Below are 23926 nucleotides of genomic sequence, written 5' to 3' on the forward strand. Positions count from 1 at the left end.
TTTTAACCCTGGAGCCATCTTTACAGGCTCGTTTCTGGAGTTTGTGCAATATTAAATCACCTGCGGCTTTGAAATCTGGCCAGTTTCAAGGCTGCCCGCTGCTGACCACCTCAGCACCATGCAGCCATTTATAAGATGATGTTTAAAAGATTTACAAGAACACCTTGTGCCCCCTTTACTCTGTATAATTCACACATATCTTATATTTATTTTATGTATATAATTCTGTTCTCTTCCATCATGTAGATCTAGAGACAGAACTCAATCAATCAGACCTATTTTAACATGTGCCAATGTTTTCTGTACAGGCAAGAGGCTCTACTGGCTGCCATTAGCGAGAAAGACGCCAACATCGCCCTACTGGAGCTCTCCTCGTCCAAAAAGAAGAAAACCCAGGATGAGGTGGCAGCTCTGAAGAGGGAGAAGGACGGTTTGGTTCAGCAGCTCAAACAGCAGGTATGACCTGAAACTGAGATCAGCTGGGAGAGCAGGAGAGGCTTTTGATCTGGCGTTTAGATAAGCGAAGGGGAGTGGAGATGATGAGTGACAGAAGAGGTGGTAAAGTGATGTACACACAGAATAAAGACAGAGGTGAGGTGAGGAATGAAGGAGCCAAAATTAGAAAAGGGTAAATAAAAGGAGGGGGTGCACAGGTGAGGTGGCAGTGATGAGGGGAGTAAAGAAAACAAGGGAGACCAAGTCCAGATGTTACCACAGCCCTCCAACCACAAAGAGTAAATTTAGGATTAACCTTCCAGTCCTACACACACACACACACACACACACACACACACACACACACACACTCTCTCTCACACGTTCACACAGAGAGAGTGAGAGTTCTGATCTTTTACAAATCTCTGCAGGCGACACTTTCCTATGAATTTGTAGTTTAGAGAATATTCTCCTCAGCTGATACATACACTAACACACACAGCAGACCTTCCACGTTGCTCCCGTGGGGTGGATAGGTGTAAACATAGTTCATGCACACACACTGTTATGCACACACTCACCCGGGCCAAAAACAAGGATATAAACATGACCAAATGCCTCTGTGGTTCCACACAGAGGTCTATTCACACACACCCTCACACGGAGAAACACGCTCACACACACAGTTAAGGTTCTCATGGGTCTAGTGAAATAACCAACTGCTTACTCAATGAGACTGCTGGGAGTTGGGCTGATTTCTTCCTCACTACTGTCCCTGCTGTACTCCTTTTCCTCATCTGTCCATGTGTGGTAATGCGCTTATTTACTCGTTTCCTCACAGAGGTGTTAATCTGGCGCAGTGCCCTACTTCACCTTATTTGATGTGGATGGCTGTTACTGTTAAATTACCAAACAGAACATGGAAATAAGAAAGAATGGGGAGTTACCTGTGCAGGGCAAACCCTTTCTTTTCCTCTCTACCTTCCCCATCTTTACAGTTGGCACAATGCATCATTGATTTTTAGTAAGACTTTCAGTTATTGAATATTGGCATTCAATAGAAGACATTTCAGATGAGGCTTTGCATAGGAAAAGGAGAATTCAGTTGCAAAGGGTGTTTGAAGTGGTATCAAAGTGAGAAGCAGGGGGCATTAAAGGGTAGCTGTGTCCGGCAAAATCGTTATAACATCCTCCAACCCTCTCTCACTTCCTTCCTCATCCCTCCGTTTCATCTCTCTTTTGTTTGAAGTCATTTATGACACCTCAGGGTCTCGGAGGTGGTTAGTGCAAGGGTGTGAGCAGTTTAGCTCACACCCTTGCATGTGCAGTGTTGTAATTTTCAGTCCCTCAGTGATGAAACACATTTGAGACCCCCTCAGTATTCCTTTGTGTGTGCGTTTGTTTTTGTTGTCATCAAGTGAGCTGAGGCTTGTGTTTTTACTTCAAAATGACATATAAGCTGCTCATATAAGCTGCTCATAACCAACCTGACAGATGGACAGAGTTTGATTATGAAATTAGAGGTCAGTGTAGTTACAGTGATTACAGTGATGAGTGGTGTTAATTGGAAGAAGTGTTTAGGAAGCCAGCTTTGGATCATTATTCCAGCTTTGCAGTGTCACAGATGTGGGTCTTTTGTGCATGGGTCATAGTTTCCGTGATAGTTTTCTCACATTTCTCTGGAGTATTTTTGACAACCTCCATTTGTCAGTTGATCAGAGGTCAGACGCAGTGTTTTTTTTAAGAGGTGCTCAAATGCTGCTGCACGTCTGGTCTGCATTTAGGATCAGACTCCACGATTACTAATATTACATTGCACAGCTTTTGTACAGAACAGTCATTTTAAAAACCACTTCTGAAACCCTATTCACACCAGATAGTATTTCCATGGCAACCCATGTGATTTAAGAAGTTAACTCATCGGTCTGTACTTTTTTTGCAGCTTATTTACTAAAAAATAAGCTCAATCTGTATTCTGATAAGATTAATTATAAATCATCCCTAGATATAATGTCAGTCTTCTGCATACTGAATTATTATATTGGCCTCTTTATGTGTTATATGGTCTCATCACTATCCATAAAACTACTGTTAATGAGCTGCCCGGTAGTATTCGTTCATACCGAAATGGGCACTCATGTCGTCCATCTAATCTTGCTTTGATATTTTTCTCATCTGATGGATTTGAGGTTGTTCTTCACGTGAATTCCCCTTAAAATTTTTGAGCTGTGGTTGATATAAAGTACCTTTTCATGTGGATCTCGTTTAGTTTTCTGGTTAGGTAACGGCTGTGGAATTTTGTGGATTCATCCATCGTGGTTCTTTTTTCCCGCATAGCTCAGTGTTAGTCCTGAAATCTGTCCAAATTTTCCTTTGTAATTGATAACTCTGCTTCATTAGTTTGTTGAGTTGTTAAGCGAAAATCAAACTTTGTTCTACAAACTATGAGCATGGCAGATTTGCTTGGAACGGAGATCTCCAGGTCATATTAGTCATGTTGGGTTTAAGTGTGTAATCAGCCTGATTGATTGCCATTTACAGTTGTTCTCTGGTAAAATAGAAACAATTTAACATGAATAAAACTGGTAAAGAAAGTAATAAATGAGGTTGTCATTCAGTGGAAGTGAAGTAACAGCTGCAACTTTATCCAACAAATTGCTTTTAGGGTGATGTATGAACAGGCATATTTTACCCAAGGAATTTAATTTTCTGAAACGACAAACATTTCAACCAAGCATTCAATGAAGAAGGAGTCACTTTCAGTGCAAAGATAGCCACATTTATTCTGAACAGACTAAACAACTCTGTGAATACGAGCTAAAGAATGATTTGTATTTGTGGCACCACACACATAAGAACACACCTGTGTGCGTTCTGTGGCACTGAGAACATTGCCTGCATGTTGGCCTTTAACCCCCTCCTGCAGGAGGCTGTAGATCAAGCTGACCTCAGCTCTCTTCGCCCTCCTCTCCTCTGTCATTCTCACAGTCTCCTTCCTCTCCCGTCCAAGTTTTATTTCCCTCAGCAGTGTTTTGCGGAGAGACAAAAAGACAAAAGTAAAGAGAAGGAAGGGAGTGAAGTTGTGGTGAAAAGTGTGATCAAGTTTAAGGAAAAAGGAGTGATGGTAATATAGTTTTAAATGGAACAAGGGTAAGGAGATGGTGAGAAGTACACCACCATCTGTCCCAGCCAGAAGCACATGTTCAACATCTACAGCCCTGTGGCCGTAGTCTTGCTTCACACCTGTGAGGTGTGAAATATGTGCACTTTTAGTGCTTTTGGATGGCTCTCTGAATGTCTGAAGACACCCAAAACTACAAGATTTTCATAGATCTACAAAGGGAGGAAACATGTTTTAAACTCTATGCAAACTTTGGAAAGACACCTTGAGCAACTTCAAACCATAAAAATATCTAAATCACAGCAACAGATAGATATTGCGATGGCTTTAATTGAGTTATTCAGAACTGAGGTTTGAGTCTCTGAACTGTAAACTGAGATTCATTTTTCTCTCCTTTTTTGCTCTTGTTTTTTATAATTACCTCTCTTGTTTCTGGATAATTAAAAAATATTGACCTAATCTAATTTACTGCACGAAAGAGACTTGTCTCGATGAAATAATTCCCCACAGCACTCAACTCGAACTCGCATCATTATCATTTGTAATTTTTCACTTATCGACAGTTGTCTTTTCTTGAAATGAGGAAAAATAATTAAATTCATTATCATGACTGGATCATTCTTGCCCAATCATGACTCAGCAACATTCTACTATTGATAATTGCACTGATATCTACAAAGGTTCCTCTTTCGTCGCTGCTCAGCAATATGAAGTAATAATCTAATCTAATATTTCCCAGAGCCTTATCACAAAGAAATAATTTTCTTCTAAGCATGACTCAGCATATCCTACCCTCTCCCCTCTCTTTTTTTTGGTTCTCATTCTGTCCATTGTCAGCAGGTTACAGCAAAGCTGGGGGGGAGGCATGAGGGAGGTGGAGTGAAATAATGGTGTGATGATTAGATTAAGTGAGAAAGAGAGTTGGCACCGAAACAAGGGAGCTGAGGTCAGCATTCCTGATAATTACAGTGAAGATGTAAAGAAAGGCCTCTTCTTCTCTCTTTCTTTTTCTTTGTTTCCTATTGTTTTCCCCCAACCTCCTCCTTTTTGTCTCAAATTAATTATTATAGGTTTTGTTCTGGCATTTTGTTCTCAGGATTGTCCGTCATTAAATCTAACAAAGAGTTTTGCTGAAGAGGGGGGAATAATTACTCCTCAAGCTAATAAGCTAGCTAAATGCTTCCTTACAGTCACCTAATAAGGCTTTTTAGCTTGTTCGGTGACAGAACAATAAGGTTGGGTGGTTTATTTAAAGTAGGTTCTGTACTTGTATCACTACTTTGTTGCAATGACTCCTTCTAATTGACTGTTACATGTGTGTCCTTTTTATGGAGCAGTTTATCCAACAACTAGAAGGTATTTGAGAGGACACACATGTAACAAATGAGAACACAATGTGTTACAGACCACAGGATGTTTGGTTGTTTATCATTTTAATCCCACCTCCACATCTTTGTTTGATTTCTTCTGGGATAAACATTACAATGACAAATTTGAACCTTTTTTTTGTGTGTGTTTTTTTGTTTAATTCATTCCTTTCCTTTCTTTCAACCATTCTCATGTTATGATCTCCAAGTCTTTGACGTGGGAAGTCCTTCTTGACAGATGAGATTCAGGGCTGAAATCTGGCCGGGCCACTCCAAAATGTTGGTAGAGAGAAGGTTCGCACCTCAGTGTACTCTGTGAAATGCACCATGTTGGAGGCCATGTTGAAATTCACCGTGTTTTGTTCAGACAATTCTTCATCTTTGGTAGAAGTCAAGTGCGCACAGCTGATTTCCCCTGGTACAACATTGTTGTGTGATAAAGTGCAGTCGGGCTTCACACGACTGTAATGGAAAAAAACAGAAACAGGACAATTTTTCACCGCTTTTCTGTGTAGAGGAAATGCAAAATTTAGTTTCCCTCCAAATTTCCTCCAAAGAGTGACCGGCATTTAGCTTTAATTTATGATGATGAAGGGAAAAAAACAATTGCTGCTTATTAATTATTGATACAATTACAAAATATTAATTTAGCCGACGCTTTAATGCTCAGCAACTTACTAGTATGGAAGACAATGGAGGTAGTGTGGTGTTCAGTATGTTGCCCATGGATTCTTCATGGTAATTGAAGATTGAACCACCAAACTTCCTCTTGAAAGACAACCACCCTACCCCCTAAGCTACAACCAACCCTACACATTAATAGCCCACTCATGAATAGAAAATAACATCTATCACAGCTTTCATGTGGAGTTTTCTTACATGTTGCCTCATAGAGATTCTGATCTGATAGAGGAGGGAAGCAGAATTGAGGGATCAATCAAGACAGAAAACCATGGTCAGAATTGGACAAAGTAAAGTCAGTGGACGAAAGAAACCATTCAATTTGACAGACAAGAAAAGAAGGTAAAGGGAGGTTGAAAGGGAAGACTGTATATGCATTAGGACATGTTGCATAATGTCAATTAAGGAGGAAGAGAACGGCAGAGAGAATTTGTTACACGTTATGTAGCCCAGAGGCCACATGAGAAAGTACGACTGAAGAAAAAAGTCAAACTGAGCCCACAGAAGAGAGAAAGAGACTTAAAACCAGTGCAAAATATGTTTAAATAAAGAGGGAGTAAGGAAGACAAATGAGCGGTGTTTGGTTCTTACTGCAGGAAGAGGCTCAGTCATAGAAAGTGTTGTACATGAGAGTGATGTGGGATAAAGACAAGAGGAGGGAAAAGGGAGGAACTCGGGATTATTTAGATGAGGAGAAAAAGAGAATAGGACTAAGACAGATGAAGGGTTTTTGCAAAGAGATAAGAAGATTTAGACAGAATCCTCTCCTTATCTTCTCCTCTTTTATGGTTTCTTTCTTTCTAATTCCATGAGACATTTCCCTTTGAAATTTTGGAGCAGGAAAATTTGCTCTGTTCTTCCACCATGTAATATATTTCCAACAATAGGCAGATACTGCTGATGCAGAAAACATTTAGGAAAGAAAGGGAAGGCAGAGACGAGTCAAGATGGAGTTGAAACAAGTCACTGTTGCACATGTTTCCCAGGTGGCCTATCAAGCTCGGTCAGTAAAGCATGAGACTCGTGATCTCAAGGTCGTGGGCTTGTGCTCATGAGGAGTGTTGGGTTTGTTCTTTTTTTTATTCCCTTTGACTTTGTCATACAGTGTAGGCCAGTCATTTGATACGCAAGTTGTTCTGATCCAGCTTTTGGTTGCATTAATAGTTTTTTTCTTAGGATTGTCATGATGATTAATTCATAATTAGACTAAATCTTTGCTTTTTTTTAAAAAGGGACAGCGTGACTGTAATCGAATCCAAAGTCATCTGCAGTTGTTCTTTTTTTTCCTTTAAACAGAACATGCTTTCTTTTTAAGGAGAGCATGAATAGGATTTACTATTTGTGCTCTTGTTGTACAGTCTTATGTCCATTATTCTTTATCTATTAGATTTTATTCAAAGCCTGGAGGGAGCAGAGTAAGATCCAGAAAACCCAGCTCTGCCATTCTGCCTGTCCTCAGCCTTAGTTTACATTTAAACTCAAGCAGCCATGCATTAAAACAGATAAAGAGACCGGTGGGGTCTGGTGGGGACTACTCACTTCAGGTAAATTTAAGGCTAAACAAAGAAGTCAAGGAAGGCTGATTTGATTAATTGAAGGATTATAAGCTTTTTCTTGAGACGATTTCGTTGAACATAGTGACTTTTCAGATTTCCGTGTGGATTTCTAATCTGTCAGAAGATGTTTCATCGTGTGATATCACAGCATAATAAAAAGAATATGTGTGAGAGTATATCAAATCTAAAAATTTTAATTGTGACCAGATTTCAGTAGTAGCAAGTGGACTTTTGGGTGTGGTTTAAATGGTGTCGAAGTGTCAGACAAGGACAAATAAACATCACTTTTCCATCACCCTTGTATGTTTTTGTCATGCAAGGGGAGCATCTCTGTATTTTGTTTTATGCACACAGGCTCTCAAACACATTGGCTGTCAGATGGTTTTAAAACCACATCATTTTGTGCAATCTTTTCACCGAGCTTTCAGACAAATATGTATGATATTTCCCTTTTTTTCAGTTTGTGTCAAACATATGCACACTAAACCTCTGGTCTGGTCTTCTTTAGCCCAGGCTGCTTGCAGGGCTCAGTAAGAGGCTAAGGGGATTTAGATGTACAAGAACCCACAGATTAAGATTCACGCTCCGCCTTGCTTTTTATCTCTAACTCCCCCACTCTTTATAGGCCTACTATAAAGCCTGAAGAACAACTAAAACGTGTCAAACACATGGGGCTGCAAGACAAGGATGGAAGATCAGAAAGTGGCAAGAATAGGAAAGTAATCATAAGAGATGAGTGATGAAGGCAGAGAAAAGATGGGTTGAAAGAGAAGAGACGAGAAGAAAAAGGGGCAAAAAGTTTATGTATTAATTTTGAACTGCTTCGGTAACTGGGAGTGTGTCTGTGTTTGTGGTGATTTACAGTGTGTCTACAGTCTAATATTAGTCTTTGTGGACCCCTCCCCAAGTCAGAATCAGAATCAGAATCAGAAAAAACTTTATTTATCCCCGAAGGGCAATTAGAAGGGCGAAGAGCGGTCCATTAAAGAAGAACAAGAAATGGAATCATAAAGAAAATAAAACACAGAAGGGGGGTGACAAAAAATAAATAATGAAAAATAAAAATAAAATAAGAATAGAATATTTAGCAAATAAATAAAATAAGGCGTCGATTATATTAAAATGACAAAGTAATTAAAGTGACAATAAAAAAAAGAAAGTGACATTGTCGTTAAAGTGTCGAGGTGACATTGTAATTTGCACATCAGATATTGCACTACAGAATTGTACAGAAGATCTAAGTTATAGTTAGAGTCACTGTCTCAGATTTCTTAGAGTTCAAGTGGAGAATGACACTGGGAACAAAGGTTGCTCTCCTCCTTTGGGTCTTACAGGCCGGACAGCGGAACCTGCGACCAGATGGCAGCTTCTCAAATGCCGGAAACAGAGCATGAGTCGGGTCCATGAGAATTCGATGAGCCAGGCTGCTGGCCTGCTGCTCGTACACAGTGTTCAGATGGCGAACAGAAAGTCCAATAATCTTAGAACACACCTTGACAATGTTATGCAGGCGGTTCCTATCCTGTGTAGTAATGGAGTGATACCAGATGCATATGGAGAAAGCCAAAACACTCTCAATGAATGAGTAATAGAAAGTCAACAAGATGTTCTGACTGACAGAAAAAGAGTTCAGTTTCCTTAGTAGGTACATCCTCTGGTGACACTTCCTCAGGATCCCTTCTGTGTTGGAAGAGAACCTCAGTTGGCAACCCAGGATGGTTCCCAGATATTTGTATTCCTCAACTGTCTCGACCGGAGAACCGTGGATGATAGTGGTGACAGCCGCCGCCAGTTCCCTTTGGCTGCTAGAGAAGGTCACCACCATCTCCTTAGTTTTGGTGACATTCAGCTCCAGGCAGGAAGAGTCACACCACTCTATGAACTGCTGAAGAGCTGGTCCATGATGGAGGGAGGGGCCGGATAGGAGGGACAGGAGAACTGTATCATCAGCAAACTTAACCAAGTGACAGTTGGAGTGTGTTGATCTGCACTCATCGGTGTACAGAATGAAGAGCAGCGGAGATAGCACACAGCCTTGTGGGGAGCCAGTGGAGGTGGTGAGGAGGTCAGACAGGTTGTTATTAATCCGGACACGCTGGGTTCGATTGGTCAAAAAGTCCAAGATCCAGAGGATGAGCTGACTGCTCATGTTGAAGTTCCGGTGGAGTCTCTCTGCTAGAATATGTGGTTGCATGGTGTTAAAGGCTGAGGAAAAATCTGCAAACAGGAGTCTGGCGGAGGTATTGGGAAGCTCCAGATGTCTGTGAACAGTGTCAATGATGAAAGCTTTGGCATCGTCAACACCTTTGTGACTTTGATATGCAAATTGGAGCGGGTCGAGTTGTGAATTGGTCAGAGTGAGAATGTGTTGCCTGATAAGCCTCTCCATAGCCTTCATCACCTGGGAGGAGAGGGCCACTGGGCGCAGATCGTTCAGGGCCATGGGGGGGCTTCTCTTGGGAATGGGGACAATTGTTGAGTGTTTCCAACATTTAGGGACAGTTCCTGTGTTGATGGAGAACTGGAACAGTTTCTGGAAGACACTCCCTAACTGGTCCGCACAATGTCTGAGGACCCGGCCACTGACGTTATCGGCTCCAGGTGCGCTATTAGCCTTGGACCTCTTAAGGGCCCTTACAACGTCTGTGGTGAGAAAAGAAATGCAAAGGTCATCAGGTATGAGGTTGGATCTGATATCCTCTAACTGGGAGGAGTTGTTGATCTCAAATCTGGAGAAGAAGGTGTTAAGGTCGTTAGGGAGAGATGCTGGTGTGCTGCCAGGGATGTTAACAGGGTTGTTGCTGATGGAAAGGTTAACAGCCGCCATTCTCTTCAGACCCTGCCAAGCTGAGCGGATGTTTCCATGAGAAAACTTTTCTTCCACTTTGCTCTTGTAGTTCAGCTTGGCAATCTTAATAGCCCTCTTGACCTCTTTATTCACCTCCTTTTTCTCCATCTCTGACCCAGAGAAAAAGATCCGTTTCTTCTTATTGATAATGTTTTTTAACTCCTTGGTGACCCAGGGTTTATTGTTAGGAAAGATGGTGATAGTCTTGGAGGGTATGATGTTTTCCTCACAGAAGTTGATGTATGATGAGACAACATCCACCTGTTCATTTATATCCTCAGAAGAAGAAAGGAGATTGGTCCAGTTAGTAGACTCGAAGCAACCCTGTAGGATAGCTATACTGTTATTAGTCCACTGCTTGATGGTCTTGGTGACCTTCTTAATTTTCCTGATGACTGGGGTGTAAGCAGGAACAAGCAGGATGGTGAGGTGATCAGCAGAGCCGAGGGAGGGAAGAGTGACAGCTCTGTAGGCGTCCGGAACAGAACCGTAGCATCTATCGAGTGTCTTTCCCAGACGAGTGGAGTACTGGATGTATTGTTCAAAGCCTTTCAAAGATTTTCCAGGATTGCAGTGATTAAAATCTCCAAGAATGAATTTGGGGGAATCAGGGGATAAGTGTTCAAATTTGTCCAGGGAGCTTTTAATGAGATCAGTTGCTATGGTAGAGTTAGCTTTGGGGTGTATGTAAACCAGGAAGAAGAAAAGTTGAGGGAACTCTCTGGGAAGATAAAAGGGACGAAGAGACAGAACCAGAAGTTCAATATCCGGAGTGCACAGCTCCTCTCTGACATGGACAGTGGAGCACCACCGGGGGTTGATATAAAAACACACACCTCCGCCATGTTGTTTACCGGTGACGTCACTGTCGCGGTCGAGCCTGATGGGGGTGCCAAACCCATCGATATACAGACCTTTATTGTCATCGCCATGGTTAAGCCAAGTTTCAGTAAATGTCAGAATAGAAGCATTCCTGTACTCATGCAGATAGTTCACATTAGCCTGAAGTTCGTCTGTTTTATTCCTTAGCGAGCGGACATTGGCGAGGATGACTGCCGGCAGTGTCAGCTGCTGACAAGTTAACAAGCTTGTTATTCTTCCGCACCAGTTAACAAGCCACACAACAGGTGGCAAGTGACGGAGTGTATGTGTAATTTTCAGTTTTGAGTGTTTGTGCACGAACACGTTTGAAAAGTGCAGCATCCAAGTACCCAATATTTTCAACTCAAAAGCAGATGGATACTTCAGAGGCCTTAGTCTTTTTTCTTGCCGTCCACTGTTTGCACAAAATGTACGTTTGTGGAGACAAAGCCCGGGGCAGCCATCCAAATCGCTCTTCTGTGCAAATAACTTCTGAAGCAATTCAAGGCTCGACTCCTCCTCATACCACACACGCACTTTTCGCTTTGTGTTGCTCTCTCAAATACTGTCCAAATGACTTTGATGATGAGTTGCATATGAAGTGATTTTTTTTTTCTCCCCCCATCGGATAATAAATCAGAGGTTTGATCGTTTGTTTTTCCCTCTGCAGACACAGAACAGGATGAAGCTGATGGCCGACAACTACGAGGACGAGCATCTGAAGGTGGCGTCTCCCAACTCAGAGCAGCCCAACAATCACAAGCCCTCCCCAGATCAGGTGAGGTATCTGCCCAGGGCAGTGAGCCTGTTTTATTGGTCAACAATGTTAAACTGTTAAAGTTACATGTGAAAATATAGTCTTTGCTCATTTCTTTATTAATTTATTCATTTCTTTCCTCTTTTTTTTATATTATCAGTATTTTAACCAACTCCAGCTTGCACTTTACTCACGATATCTGTCTCAATCTAACTTCCTGCTTTCTCTGAACTCACGCTGCAACTGGACTGAACTAACTGATAGGACGATGAGGAGGGCATTTGGGCCTAGCCACACACATGCCTTCTTTCTCACCCTCAGTCCGACATTTTGTACAGAAGGGTGAGCGTATTCTTTATCTAGATCCGGTCATGTTTGGATGTCCTCGTCAAGTCATTCGTCTTTTCCGACTTTTGCTTCATCCATCAGTTTCTGATCTCCATCTGGTTTCTGTCTTTTCCTGTTGTTGATGGTGTCTGTTATTTATTTGCTCAGTTTTCTTCGGTCCAATTTTCGACCGTCACTTTCGAAAGTCTTCTTCCTTTCTGGTTTATCTTTTCTCTCCTCATCATTTATCATTTTCTCATCATTTTCATTTCTTCCGGTCCGCATTCTCACTCTTTTTTTGTGTGTTGATAGTCCTATCCTTCATTAATAATTGTGACGCCGTCAGTCTTTCTTGTCATTGTTTGATGTTTTGAAATGTCATCTCAATCACAACATCTTTATATCTATTCTGAATGTATTTTAGTCCACCTAATGTGTGCTCTGTGTCCTCAGAACCTGCATTTAGATAACGATACCCTCAAATGGGAAACACATTTAAGTTTTGAAACAATGAAATGCTCAAAGTGTCTAAGCTACAAGGCTGGTATTATAAAAGGACCTCTTGGTTTACTGAGAGGGTAGTCCACAGGCAGCACCACATATAAGTTGCACATGCTGCTTTTAGTGCTGCTCAGTTCCTCCAGAGGGATTTACCATCGGGATGCTAAAAGCCCAAAGGTTCACCATCGGATCTAAGTTTGACCCTTCTTATTAATTAAAGTTAGCACCTCCCTGCCGAGAGAAGCAGGCCGGCCAGCACGCACATAATCCATTTCTTTTCCATTCTGTGTCCACGGGCAGTCACACGTGCACACACACCTTCCTCTCGGTGTGTAAGGTGGGTAATTTGCCATAGTACATTTCATCCAAACAGTGAGCGATTGTGTGTCTTTCTATGAGGGGATTCTGTGCTGCAGTTGGAGAGTGAAATGCTTCAGAGACAACTGCTGCAGAGAAACACAGGAGAGCCGTTTTTTAACACACACCGGCCATTGTTAAGAGCATTTTATGGTATTTTGCATTTTTATGAAATACTGTAGTTCAGTGACCTGGTTTGGGGTCACAGCTATAAGCTCTGCAAGTTTTCCCGTGTATGCTTTAAAACTCCGATTGTGGCTCCACCCTTTTCTACACTGGTCAGTAAACCATCTAATATCTGGTAACATCTGGCTTTTGAGTGCAATTTGAGAGTGTATTAAAAAAAAAACTCTGCAGTAGTCGCAGGTATTGATCAGCTCTGACTCAAATCTGCATAGATGAGAACACATAAACCTGATACGCACATCATTTTCAAGGAGGAAGCTATAATCGGGGCAACAAGGCTGGGTACACTTTACTTTTTCTTTCATGTTGTGGAACTTACAGACTTGTCCCCTGGGAGTTGGGGGTAGTTTTTGGACTGGTTCTGAATACACTGTAGCCCCCAGTGCAATCAGGATAAACATGCTACTACTGGCAATGGGACAGGTTTCACGGGATTGTTTTATTAAGTGAACCTGCCACTTTTGGTATAAAAATGGCATTTGATTAAAACAATTAAGTGTATTAACATGATATCCTGTTATAGGAGTTAGTTTTTTATAACCAAGTAGCACCTTGGTCATAAGTTGTCAGAATGCAGTGAGAGGACAAGTCAGTTTTCAGTGGTCTGATCTGCTGTTTTTGGTCTGATTCTACTCTTGTTTGACTATTTTATGCAAAAGAAAAAGAAAAAAAGATGTAGCTGCGACACCTAATTATTTTTATCACAAGTTAAATGGCCTTGTTTATGAAATGTGACAAGTTTGTGGAAAAATGGCCAATATAGTTTCCAGGGTCCTAAGATAAAGTCATCAAAATCCAATTTAAAAGATATTGAGAATGGCAGTTATATTGTAAAGCCTGGAACCAGCAAATATTTGGTATTCGTGCTTAACAAACGACCGAGATTAATCACAGACCAACATGGCTGTTTATTATATTTCTGTTGAAGGACACATCGATTCCTCCACTAGTGCTCTCGGCGTATTCTGCAGGAGGATCCATCCTGTAGGTATCACTGGACTTTTTTACGGCTCCAGTAAGATGCAGTTCCTGCACAAATATCTGTATTTCTGTCTTATTGCATGAGTCTCACAGGGTTCTATGTGGGAAGAAATGTCCAGATTTGATCATATAATGCGCTGTTGAAGTATTTTTTAACCTGGATTGCAGTCAGCGAGGCTACGCTCTTTGGAGTTCTTTCATAGTACAGCAAGAATCTGGTAGAGACACATGAGAGACTAATAAACCCATATGCACACACTCACTGACTCACAGTGCTGTGTAAAGTGATGTCTCCTGAGGGGTTGTTTCATAGTACAGTAAGACACTGGAAAGCACTGCAGACTCATTAACCACACACACTGCATTTGTTGACCATTGAAGCCTGTAGATGTATACTGTGTATACCGAAGAAAAATGTCTAAAATCACAGTGTTGAAAAAACTTTCTGAGGTTTTAGTTCGTATTTCATGCTATTATTTCTCTGTCTCATTTTTCAGACAGACAGATCTCGGAAAAGAAAAGAGAGCACTGCTGTCGTTATCTCTGTCCAGATGTCTTCCTTATATCACCAATCATTCCCTCCATTCCTTCTGCCTGTTTCTCATTTGTCTTATATTTGATCCTCAGAGCTTTGCCACAGGTCTGGAAAGTGCGGACAGGGATTTTTTTTTTATCTGTTTGACAGAATAGTATGAATTAGAAAGTGTGAAAGAACAGCTGTTGCGCATATGTTGAGTTTATTTTTAGGGCAGCGAAGCCAAATCTTGAGAAAAGTCTTCGTATATTCTGATTTTACACATTAGTCGTCATTGCACTGCTGCTAGCTTACAACAACAGGGAAGTTTTGAAACACAGAATGGATTTCATACTTATAACCTTTATGAAACCATTTATCTGTTGCCTCCCTCTCCCTCCTTCTCTCCACTGAAGGAAAATGGTCAGTAATTCGTTTTGTAATGGACTTCCTACTGGTATGTTATCAGCAGAAAAGACAACAACTAGAACTAATGAAAGAGCTCATAACAACCTTGAATAAGTAGGTGTGTTATTTCTTGTTGCAGTTTGTGTCAGTACTGCATGGGTATGTGCATTCACACATATGTGAGCATAAGGAACAAGCAGTTGTGAACCAGGGAGGTGATGCTCATGCCCACTAGAGATAATGTGGAAATTAACAAAATTACACCTTGTACGCATGTGTTTGTGCAAATGTATGTGAAGATGAATGTGTTGCAGTAAATAAGGTGAGAACTCCACAAATGACAGTTACTTTGATTTGCTGTTTAATTTTCTCAGCAGTGCATAGTCCACAAACACCACCAACATCCACCTATTTTCAGTAGTTTGTCAGTATTCTCAAACACATGCAGTTATTGAATAATTAATTATATATATATATACATATATATATGTGTGTATATGCAAAGTTTCATATGTTAGGCTCAATTTAAACTCAATCAATGTTTGTTCAAGTGGCAGTTGAGGTTGGTTTTGATTGTTGGAAAATATGCAAAAGCTGTGCACCCCAGTTAGGCATACTTATGTTTTTTTGTTAGAAATATAACAAGCATCCAAGGAGAGATCATCACAATCACTTTGCTAATAGCAAAAATGCAACATGCAAAGCAGCCAGCAACAGTAGTGTTTCCATATTACCGCTCGATCCCACTTCAGAACGTGTAACGTGTCCTCTGTGTTTTTTAATTTATTAACGTCACCGTGTGTTTTTTTATGCCGAACCTTAACCGTGTGGTTTCTAATTTCTAAACCCAATCATGTGTTTTCTAAACTTCACAAAGTGCGGATGACACCAATACCACACACACCCATACCACAGACACAGACACCCCGCCCTCCCCCACACACACACAAACACTTCAGGGTTTCCACTCAGATGCTCCCAGACACCGCCTTACTACTTGCCACTGAAATTACAATGCTTCATATAAGCAATTCCACACTTTTTTGAACTGTTGCTTTTTGTTATTTTCTTCATATATGGTTCCTTCAATACTTAAATAATGTTTCAACAGACGCTTCCATTCATAAAGTGAAGCTGCTACAGGGTTCTTCCAATGTTTTAAAATAAGTTTTTTATAAATCAGGGAACAAAAACATATCTGCCAACCTAATGGGTATCTTACTTGTTCTGTATTGTGAAGGATGCATAACTGAGGTGTGAGAATAATTGTAGCTCTGCACACCGTATTAATCAATTTTTCTATCTCCATCCAAACCTGGTTAATTGCTGGACATTCCCAAAAGGCATGTATTTGTATCTTCCTCTGTAAGGCATTTTATACAAAAAGCAGAAGAAGAGGGATCAAATTTGTGCACCTTAGATCTCGTATAGTATATTCTTGTCATTAGTTTGTATTGAATGAGGCGTAGATTTTCATTAGTAGTGATACTATGTGTTACTTGTAAACACTCCTTCCATTTTACCTTTGAATCAGTGATCCCAAGGTCATTATTCCAGTTCTGATATATTTTGTGTAATGAATACCTGCCAGCTAGTTCATCAATCAGACCATTATATAAAGTTCCTATCAGTTTCCTTTTTTCACCAGTTTTTAAGATCCATTTAACTGCAGGTGATTCTATGCATCCCTGTAACAACATTTTATCTTGTAACCAACTTCTTAATTGAGAATATTTCAAGAATTCAGTATTTGTTAAGTTCAATTTTTGTTTAAGTTGATCAAAGGACAATATTTTACTCTCTTCACATATAGCCAACACTGTTAATATTCCTTTATCCTTCCAACTACCCCAATTAAGTTTTTTATTCTGGATAGTATTTACAGAATTGTTCCATAGGCCTACAGTCCCTGGCAGTCCAATGTCTGGATGTAATATGCTCTTTATTTTTTGCCATGCCTTCAGTGTGCTGTTAATTACAAAACCGCCTTTTATTTTTCGTCTTGTAAACATAGCTACAAACAAATGATCTAATCCAAGTTGAAAGTCCTCTATCTTGACCCATGACTCTTCCTCTGTTCTGTTTATTATTTTATCAAAATAAAACGATTGTGCGGCATAGTAATACATCTCAAAGTTTGGTAAGTGAAGTCCTCCTTCGCTTCTTTTATTCTGAAGGAGCATCCTACTCAGTCTGGGAGTCTTATTTGACCGCCAACAGTTTCAACAGTTTTAAAAAAGGTTTTTGGGGGTATAACTGGTATTATCTGGAAAACAAACAGAAATTTGGGCAGCCAAATCATTTTAACCAAATTACTTCTACCAATGATGTTAATCGGGAGGTCCTGCCACTGGCCTAAACCAGCTTTTAGTTCCACAAGTAAAGTTGAGTAATTATTTTGATATAATGTCTTTTTGTCTGTACTAATGTGGCATCCTAGATACTTAGATACACACCAAGATACACTTGGTGTGTATGTGGTGGGGATTGGGGGGGGGTTATGCATGTGTGAGTGTGTGGGGAGGAACGGGTGGAGAGAAAAATGTTGTGATGTGGAGAAAGGAAGAAACTTGTTTTTTTTTGTTCTCCAGTCTGTGTTGGAGTTTATTATAATGCACTGGGCTTTGTTCAGACGGGACACATATCATGACAAAGTAAAAAATAAAATTGTATAAAAAAAACAAAGTGTGGATGACAGTGAAGTTGAAAAGTGACAGAACATCTAAACAGCAACCATGTTGGCACAGGATGGCCCTTCATTTGTGTGTTGCATGACATTCTTCAGAGGAATGCCATCAGAAATCCCCTCCTACCTCCTCACAAGTGTTTTGTGGATGTTAAAATTGTCACACGTGAATTTGATCACAGTTTTGTGTAAATCAAAATGTAGGAATTTCACTATTTATAAAGATATATCATAATTATCTAACCGTTTTGAAGCCTAGTCTAAACCATAGCCAATGTATCATTTTTGAGCCTTTTATATTTTCTGTTGTGAACCAACATAAATAACTATCACACATTATGGAGTCAGACTGTTATATATTAAGAAAAGAAAAAACTTAATAAGCCAAACTTTTTCTTTTTATTTCTTACAATATTTTACTGTATTTCATGACTGAACCTATTATTTATGATAAAAAAATTATCCCTGTTTGTTCCATCCGTTGGTAAAAATGGAATACAACATTAGCTTTAGTTAGGTCTACTTTCAGCTTAACCTATTTCATTGCTCCATAATTTAGAGCACTGCAGACTAAATCTGTGCTTCAGTTTTTCTTAGCTATTGTTTCAAAGAGCTGCTGCTCTAAATAAGGAACAAATGTTTTCCATAAAAGCGTAGTATTGACCTATAAAATAGTCACACTACATATTTAAGGTGAGCGTGAAAATAAGAATGGACATCTGATTCGACATTCTGTAAAATTTAAATGCATCGGCTATAAATGTCAACAGAAACAGAATAACAATGTTGTAATTATTATCTGTAAATACTAAATAGAGCCATAAGTTAATGAGCAGACGTGGAGTTCAGAGAGACAGAATGATGTTACTGTGCTGAGTGAAAGGATCTAAACACAGCACATACACATCTAAACTGCATGTGCGCGCTGAGTGACGATGAACACAGAACGCAGGGTGTGGACAGATGCTGCTGGGACTAAGTATACCTCACTAACGCACACTCACACACTCACACTAACAGCCCTCTTAACATGCTTCCTCTGCACTTAAATCTTGGTTTTCCCCAAGGATTAAGAATAGTGTGGTCTGTATGTCTTATCTGTGAAAGTGTGCACATCTCTTGGGGAGGTCCTGTCTCTTATTTTCTTTGCTCCTCTTATCCTCGTTCCCACGCTTATTCAGACCCCCGAAAAAAGAAAGAGGCACACAGACGCACGCCATGAAACTAATGTTGAATCCGTCACAATGAAACTTCCCTTGTTAAATGATAACAATGTAGAAAAAAAGAACAAAAGAAAACACTTAAAAATAATTGAAAACAACTGAAACAATGTTAACATGTTCGAAAAGGAGAAAATATATATGTTTCTTCTGGTGTTCGGAATGAGTTACTGAGTGACTTTCTCCTTACCAAAGTTTAATTGGCTTATTTATACATTTTCAAGCAACCAGGTGGTACAAAAGTGTGTATTTTTAGAAAAGGTGATAGAAGCTTGATTGAGCTGTGGCCATATGAAGCTGTAGCAGCAACTGAATATAATTCCAGAAATATGTCCACTTTCTCATGATTATAACAAGCAAATTTCAATGAAAATCTGTAAAAAAGTAAGCGGGTTACATTTGATTTTAGTGACATGATGCACGGCAGCAGTGTAGAGTGAAATTTTATCCGTCTTTCATCGGCACGCCACTCAAAATAGATAGACAGATGTATACCTCTCAGTTCTATCAGTACCAGTGGATTAGATTGTGGGTTAGTTGTGTCGCTTTGATGCATTGCAGTTGGTTGATAGATGTGGTGTAAAGTGCAACATTTTTACAGGCTCAGAAAGAATGTCGTGCCTTTATGTACAGTGTATTGTATCTGTCCGAGTGTTTGAAGTCTCAGAAAAAAAAGCAATCTGTTACACGCCTCTGCACTCTCGCTGACCTTCAGCGTCTGCGTAAGCATGTTCGGGTCGTGCATGGGCTTCATTGTTCTAATTGGCTTCACTGGTTATAGCGGTGAAATTGTGCATAAAGTGTGTTGTGGCGTAGCTTACAGACAGGACACCAGTCCTGCTGCTTGTTGCTCAGAGTTTTAACATTTGCTGTTTTTTTTACGTTTTGTTTCTTGCTTTTTCTTTAATAAGCCAAATCTTTTTTGTAGCCCTTATGCTGCAGCCCAATGAGTCGGGCCGTAATTAGGGAGTTGTCTGGGATACTTTTTTAACTTGTGGGTAAGACTGATCTTGAGGTTTTCCTTTAGGGTTCGTGATTGTTGTCTTTGAGCTAATTCAGTGACACTCATTCAGCGTGTATGTTGAGCATTTTGTCACCTCTGTTGTATTTGAATTTTCAGTTACCTATGTGGGGCTTTTTGTGAGTCTTTGTTGTGTTGCACATGTGTGCAGATCTCTGGAATATATAACATTACACATTGTTTGGAGGATGATTGCACAGCTGAACCTGACACCTGTATAGCAATTGTGGTCTTTATATTTATTACATCTTGTATATGTTAACATCCTGATGAAGCCTTTGTGCTGAAACACATCTTTATTGTGATGTCAGCTGAATAAACTGAAATTATTAGTAGTTCTGTCTTCCTAATTTGAATATTAAGTATTGTTATCAGGTCAGAAAATACAGAAAATATAATGTCTTTAGTCATTCTAAATTAGCCTGATAAACCAGCCTAAATGGATTGGATGTCTAATTTAGTCTGGCACCGATCAATGGATACAACGGAACATTGTTGATGAGCACAACCCGTTGTCTTTCAAACCGCGTCTGTGCCTATAGGCCAACGCTCTGACCAATCAGCGCAACTGACTGTGACGTAGTAAGCGCGACAGAAAGCTTTGGTGGGAGGGGACTCTTCCAAAACTGATGCCAAGCACAGATTCTATAATAGGACAGATACGCCACTCACGGTGCATTTCCGGTTTCCAACGAGGCGATTTTGGTTGCAGTTCCACCCTCTTTCCACGTGGGGCGCCCAATTTTGGAGACCAGAATGAATGGAGTCCTATGGAGCTATACGCCCTTTCGTGCCCTTATCTCAAGATATAATTTTTTCTCTAGTAATTCGAATGTTGTTTTCGAAAGAGGGTGTTTAGAAAATACCCATGGCTGAGTTTTAGATTTTTAGAGCCACTCATTTGCTTAAAAAAAGGATTTGAAGTGTATATGACGTCATACATAGCTGGTCGACCAGCTGTCATTAGCACAATGCTAGCGCGTTGTGGACAACAAGAAGCCAACCAGTAAGAAATCAAAGGGATATATGTACTCGTTCAGTTGATTTTTTACTTGAAACCCATGTTGAGCTCTCAGAAACTACATTCAAATCTGAGCGCTCTTGAGGAGACTTAGGTGAAACTGACCATTTGTAGCATCTAGCTCCATTGGGCCCCATTCATTCTGGTCTCCACCGACGCTCCCAGTGGAATTCTGGTGGAACTGCAGCCAAAAAGCCGGTACAATGGGGCTTAATAGAGAGTGGCAAGGCTGTTCGTTATAATGGCTGTGTGCCAAGGCTGAATCAAACGAGCACTGTTCCATTGCCGCCGCCATCTTTCTTGTTGTGCTTTCGCTTGTCTATGTTCGCTTCCACTGCCCAACGTCGCACTGCTCTGTCGTCACTCCCTCAGAACCCTCTGGCCCGCCCGCGTTGATTCAAAACACATCTCTGCGTTGTGATTGGTTTAGTTGCCATCTGCCAGATTCAGGGCAGTATTTTCAAAATGACAAGTGGATCGAGGCCAGACCCAACCGCAGGCAAAACATTTTGCCGTCCAGCAGTTGGCGCTGGTTTTCCAGGCTAATTCTAAATAGAAGCCTAATTATATGCTGATAGTGCTTTTTATCTGGAATAAAATGTGCTTTCTTCAGATAAAGTATTGAAGGAAAAAATATATATGGGTAAAATGGATTATTTTACATTAGTATAATTACATTATCCAAAGTTCTCCCTGTACTCTGGTTTCTACCGCAGGTGAAGAAAGAAATTAATTACTTTTCTTTATATCTTTACAATCATCTTTTTATCAAGTCACTATTAACTCATAGTGCTTTGCATGCAGTTTATGCATCGAGACAAAATGTGTGTTCTGGCCTGGCTACGAAGGTGTAAATGTCTTTAATAAAACTAAATGAATGTCTTTGGTGTGCAAACCACCTTCAGAAAATCAGCCCGAAATCAGCCAAATGTTATAGATGTTTAAGATTACTGTTGTGTGAGATCATATCTGTCAATAATGACACAAAATGATAAAAAAAAAAAAAATTATCAATTTGTTTGTATCATATTTTGTGGAAGCACTTTTTCAAAATCGATGTCTTTCAAAAAGCCGCCTCTTCTTGTTACCATTCACCTCTTCTTCTCCATTTGCTTTCCTTCTTCTATTCCATCAAAAGCCTTTAAACAGTCATGTGTAGAATTATTTTCTTTGTTTGCTCTATTAAACTATTTCTGTTTCCATCCCTCAGATTCTCTCTCCTCTCCTGGATCTCAATCAAAATCGCAATAAACTGAAGCTGTACATCAGTCACCTGACCTCACTGTGTCAAGAGCGAGACCCAATCATATTGCAGGACTTTGCCCCGCCCCCTGCTTATCACCGCTCCGACTCTGCCGCTTGGCATACGCAGCTGCACAGCATGACGCATGAACAGGTGAGACAAGACAGCCGGCGTGCGTTTGTGTGTCCGACAAATAAAAGTTTCAAATGTGTGTGAGAGGAAAGAGGGGAGAAAAGAAGAGTGGAAGTGCTCCTTTTTTTAAAAAAAAAAATGAGGGTATTTTGTCATTCCTGAAACTATCCTGATTTTGAGTGTTTCTGTGCTTGTTTTACATGCTGTATATGCTGACATGTGTGAGTTTGTGCGTCCGTGTGGATGTGTGTAGGAGCGTGGGGCATCCGCTGGCCGGCCTGGCAGCTTTTTAGCGCTGCCTTTCACTTTACTGAGAGGATTTACTTCAGCAGGTCACCTGACGACAGGGGCCTGGCTGCGGAACACATACTTTTATTTTAGCGTACAGCGAATAAACTCGGCTTCAAGCTTTTGGCAGCAAACGAAGAGTTGGTTCGTATGCTGCACAGAACAAGAAGAATTGTCTTTATTTTTCTATAAAAAGCATCATTTTTTGACATTTTGAAAGAGAGCAAAGAAAAGGGAAATTAAGATTGAGAAGGACGAGGTAGGCTTAGGGAAGGCCGACATATAGCTGCATTATCTTAGTAACCACTTGTGTTTTCAGACATTCAATATAAACTGAACATTATTCACTTTTAAAAATTGTGGCTGTCTATGGCTTCCTCTGTCTCTTTCTCCATATTGAAAACATATCAAGCAATACATGGTCGCTACATGTGGTACGCATTGAAAATTGTAACTGTAGACACACATACACACGCGGTGCTCTGTGACAGAGTGTGCGGTTAGGGTACTAGTTTCCTACAGTCTTCATGAAAGCCCTATTGTATGTCTTAATGCTGGGAAATGTCTCTGTTTAGCATGAGCTCTTCAGATATGGCACTGCGTGGTTCGCCGTCACTTTGAATAAACCTTTAAAATAGAAAATTAAGTTGTCATCTAATCACCGTGCACATAAAATGGTCTGGGTGACTTTCACGGACAGAAAATTATGATACATATTTTTCATCATCAGCCTGTTTTCATTAAAAAAAATGCAGACCGTATTCTGTGGTCTGAAGGCCAGAGTTCTATGTTTTCAACAGAAAAACATTCCCTATTAAAACTGATTATGTGGGCAGCTCATCTAACAAGGCTGAGTGTAGCCTGCAGTATTTTATTCCTACCTTATATTTCTGAAATACATTTTTTTTAATTATTTGAAGCAAACCGTGCCCATTGCCAAGTGCCCAAGTCAAATTTACAACTGAGGACAAACAAAAAAAAATTAAATACCTTTCTAACAAGTTTACCACAAATTACTCACACTGTGATTATTTTTTCATGATTTGCTGAAATGGTTTGATTTTTTTTAACTTGTTTTCTTGCTTTCTGCGCTTTAAATTCGCTGCTGAGTTAAAATCAACCCAAAGGTCTGTTTTAAAAAGGTCTGTTTTTACTGCTGTTAGTGTTATTTTTTCCTTAAATTGCCAATGATTTACTCCTGCATTGTCACAAGGTTAAAACAATCTTTATTGTCTTTATCTTTGGGCATCTCTAAACATCCCTGATCCTTTATTGACAGTTTGCTAGCGGTCTGTAATGAGTAACAAAAGGAAGAGAAAAAAACAAAAAAAAATAAGTAAATATTTGCTCATAAGCGGCACACAAAAAAATCTATTTAATTCGCAGCCTTGTTAAGGGAAAGCCCTGCCAACTTC

At 40.1% G+C, this 23926-nt stretch overlaps 1 protein-coding gene across 1 annotated transcript; it reads left to right on the forward strand.

Annotated features, from left to right (window-relative positions):
• Positions 1-308: 308 nt before the first annotated feature.
• On the forward strand, positions 309-22244 carry LOC142376341 (ELKS/Rab6-interacting/CAST family member 1-like; the record flags this gene model as incomplete). The annotated part of the gene is made up of 3 exons (XM_075459925.1): positions 309-456; positions 11540-11647; positions 22059-22244. Coding segments are annotated over 3 exons (442 nt in total), but the record flags the coding sequence as incomplete, so codon positions are not given.
• Positions 22245-23926: the final 1682 nt, after the last annotated feature.

Source organism: Odontesthes bonariensis, unplaced genomic scaffold (genome assembly GCF_027942865.1).
Source record: "Odontesthes bonariensis isolate fOdoBon6 unplaced genomic scaffold, fOdoBon6.hap1 scaffold_258, whole genome shotgun sequence".
Lineage (NCBI taxonomy): Eukaryota > Metazoa > Chordata > Actinopteri > Atheriniformes > Atherinopsidae > Odontesthes > Odontesthes bonariensis.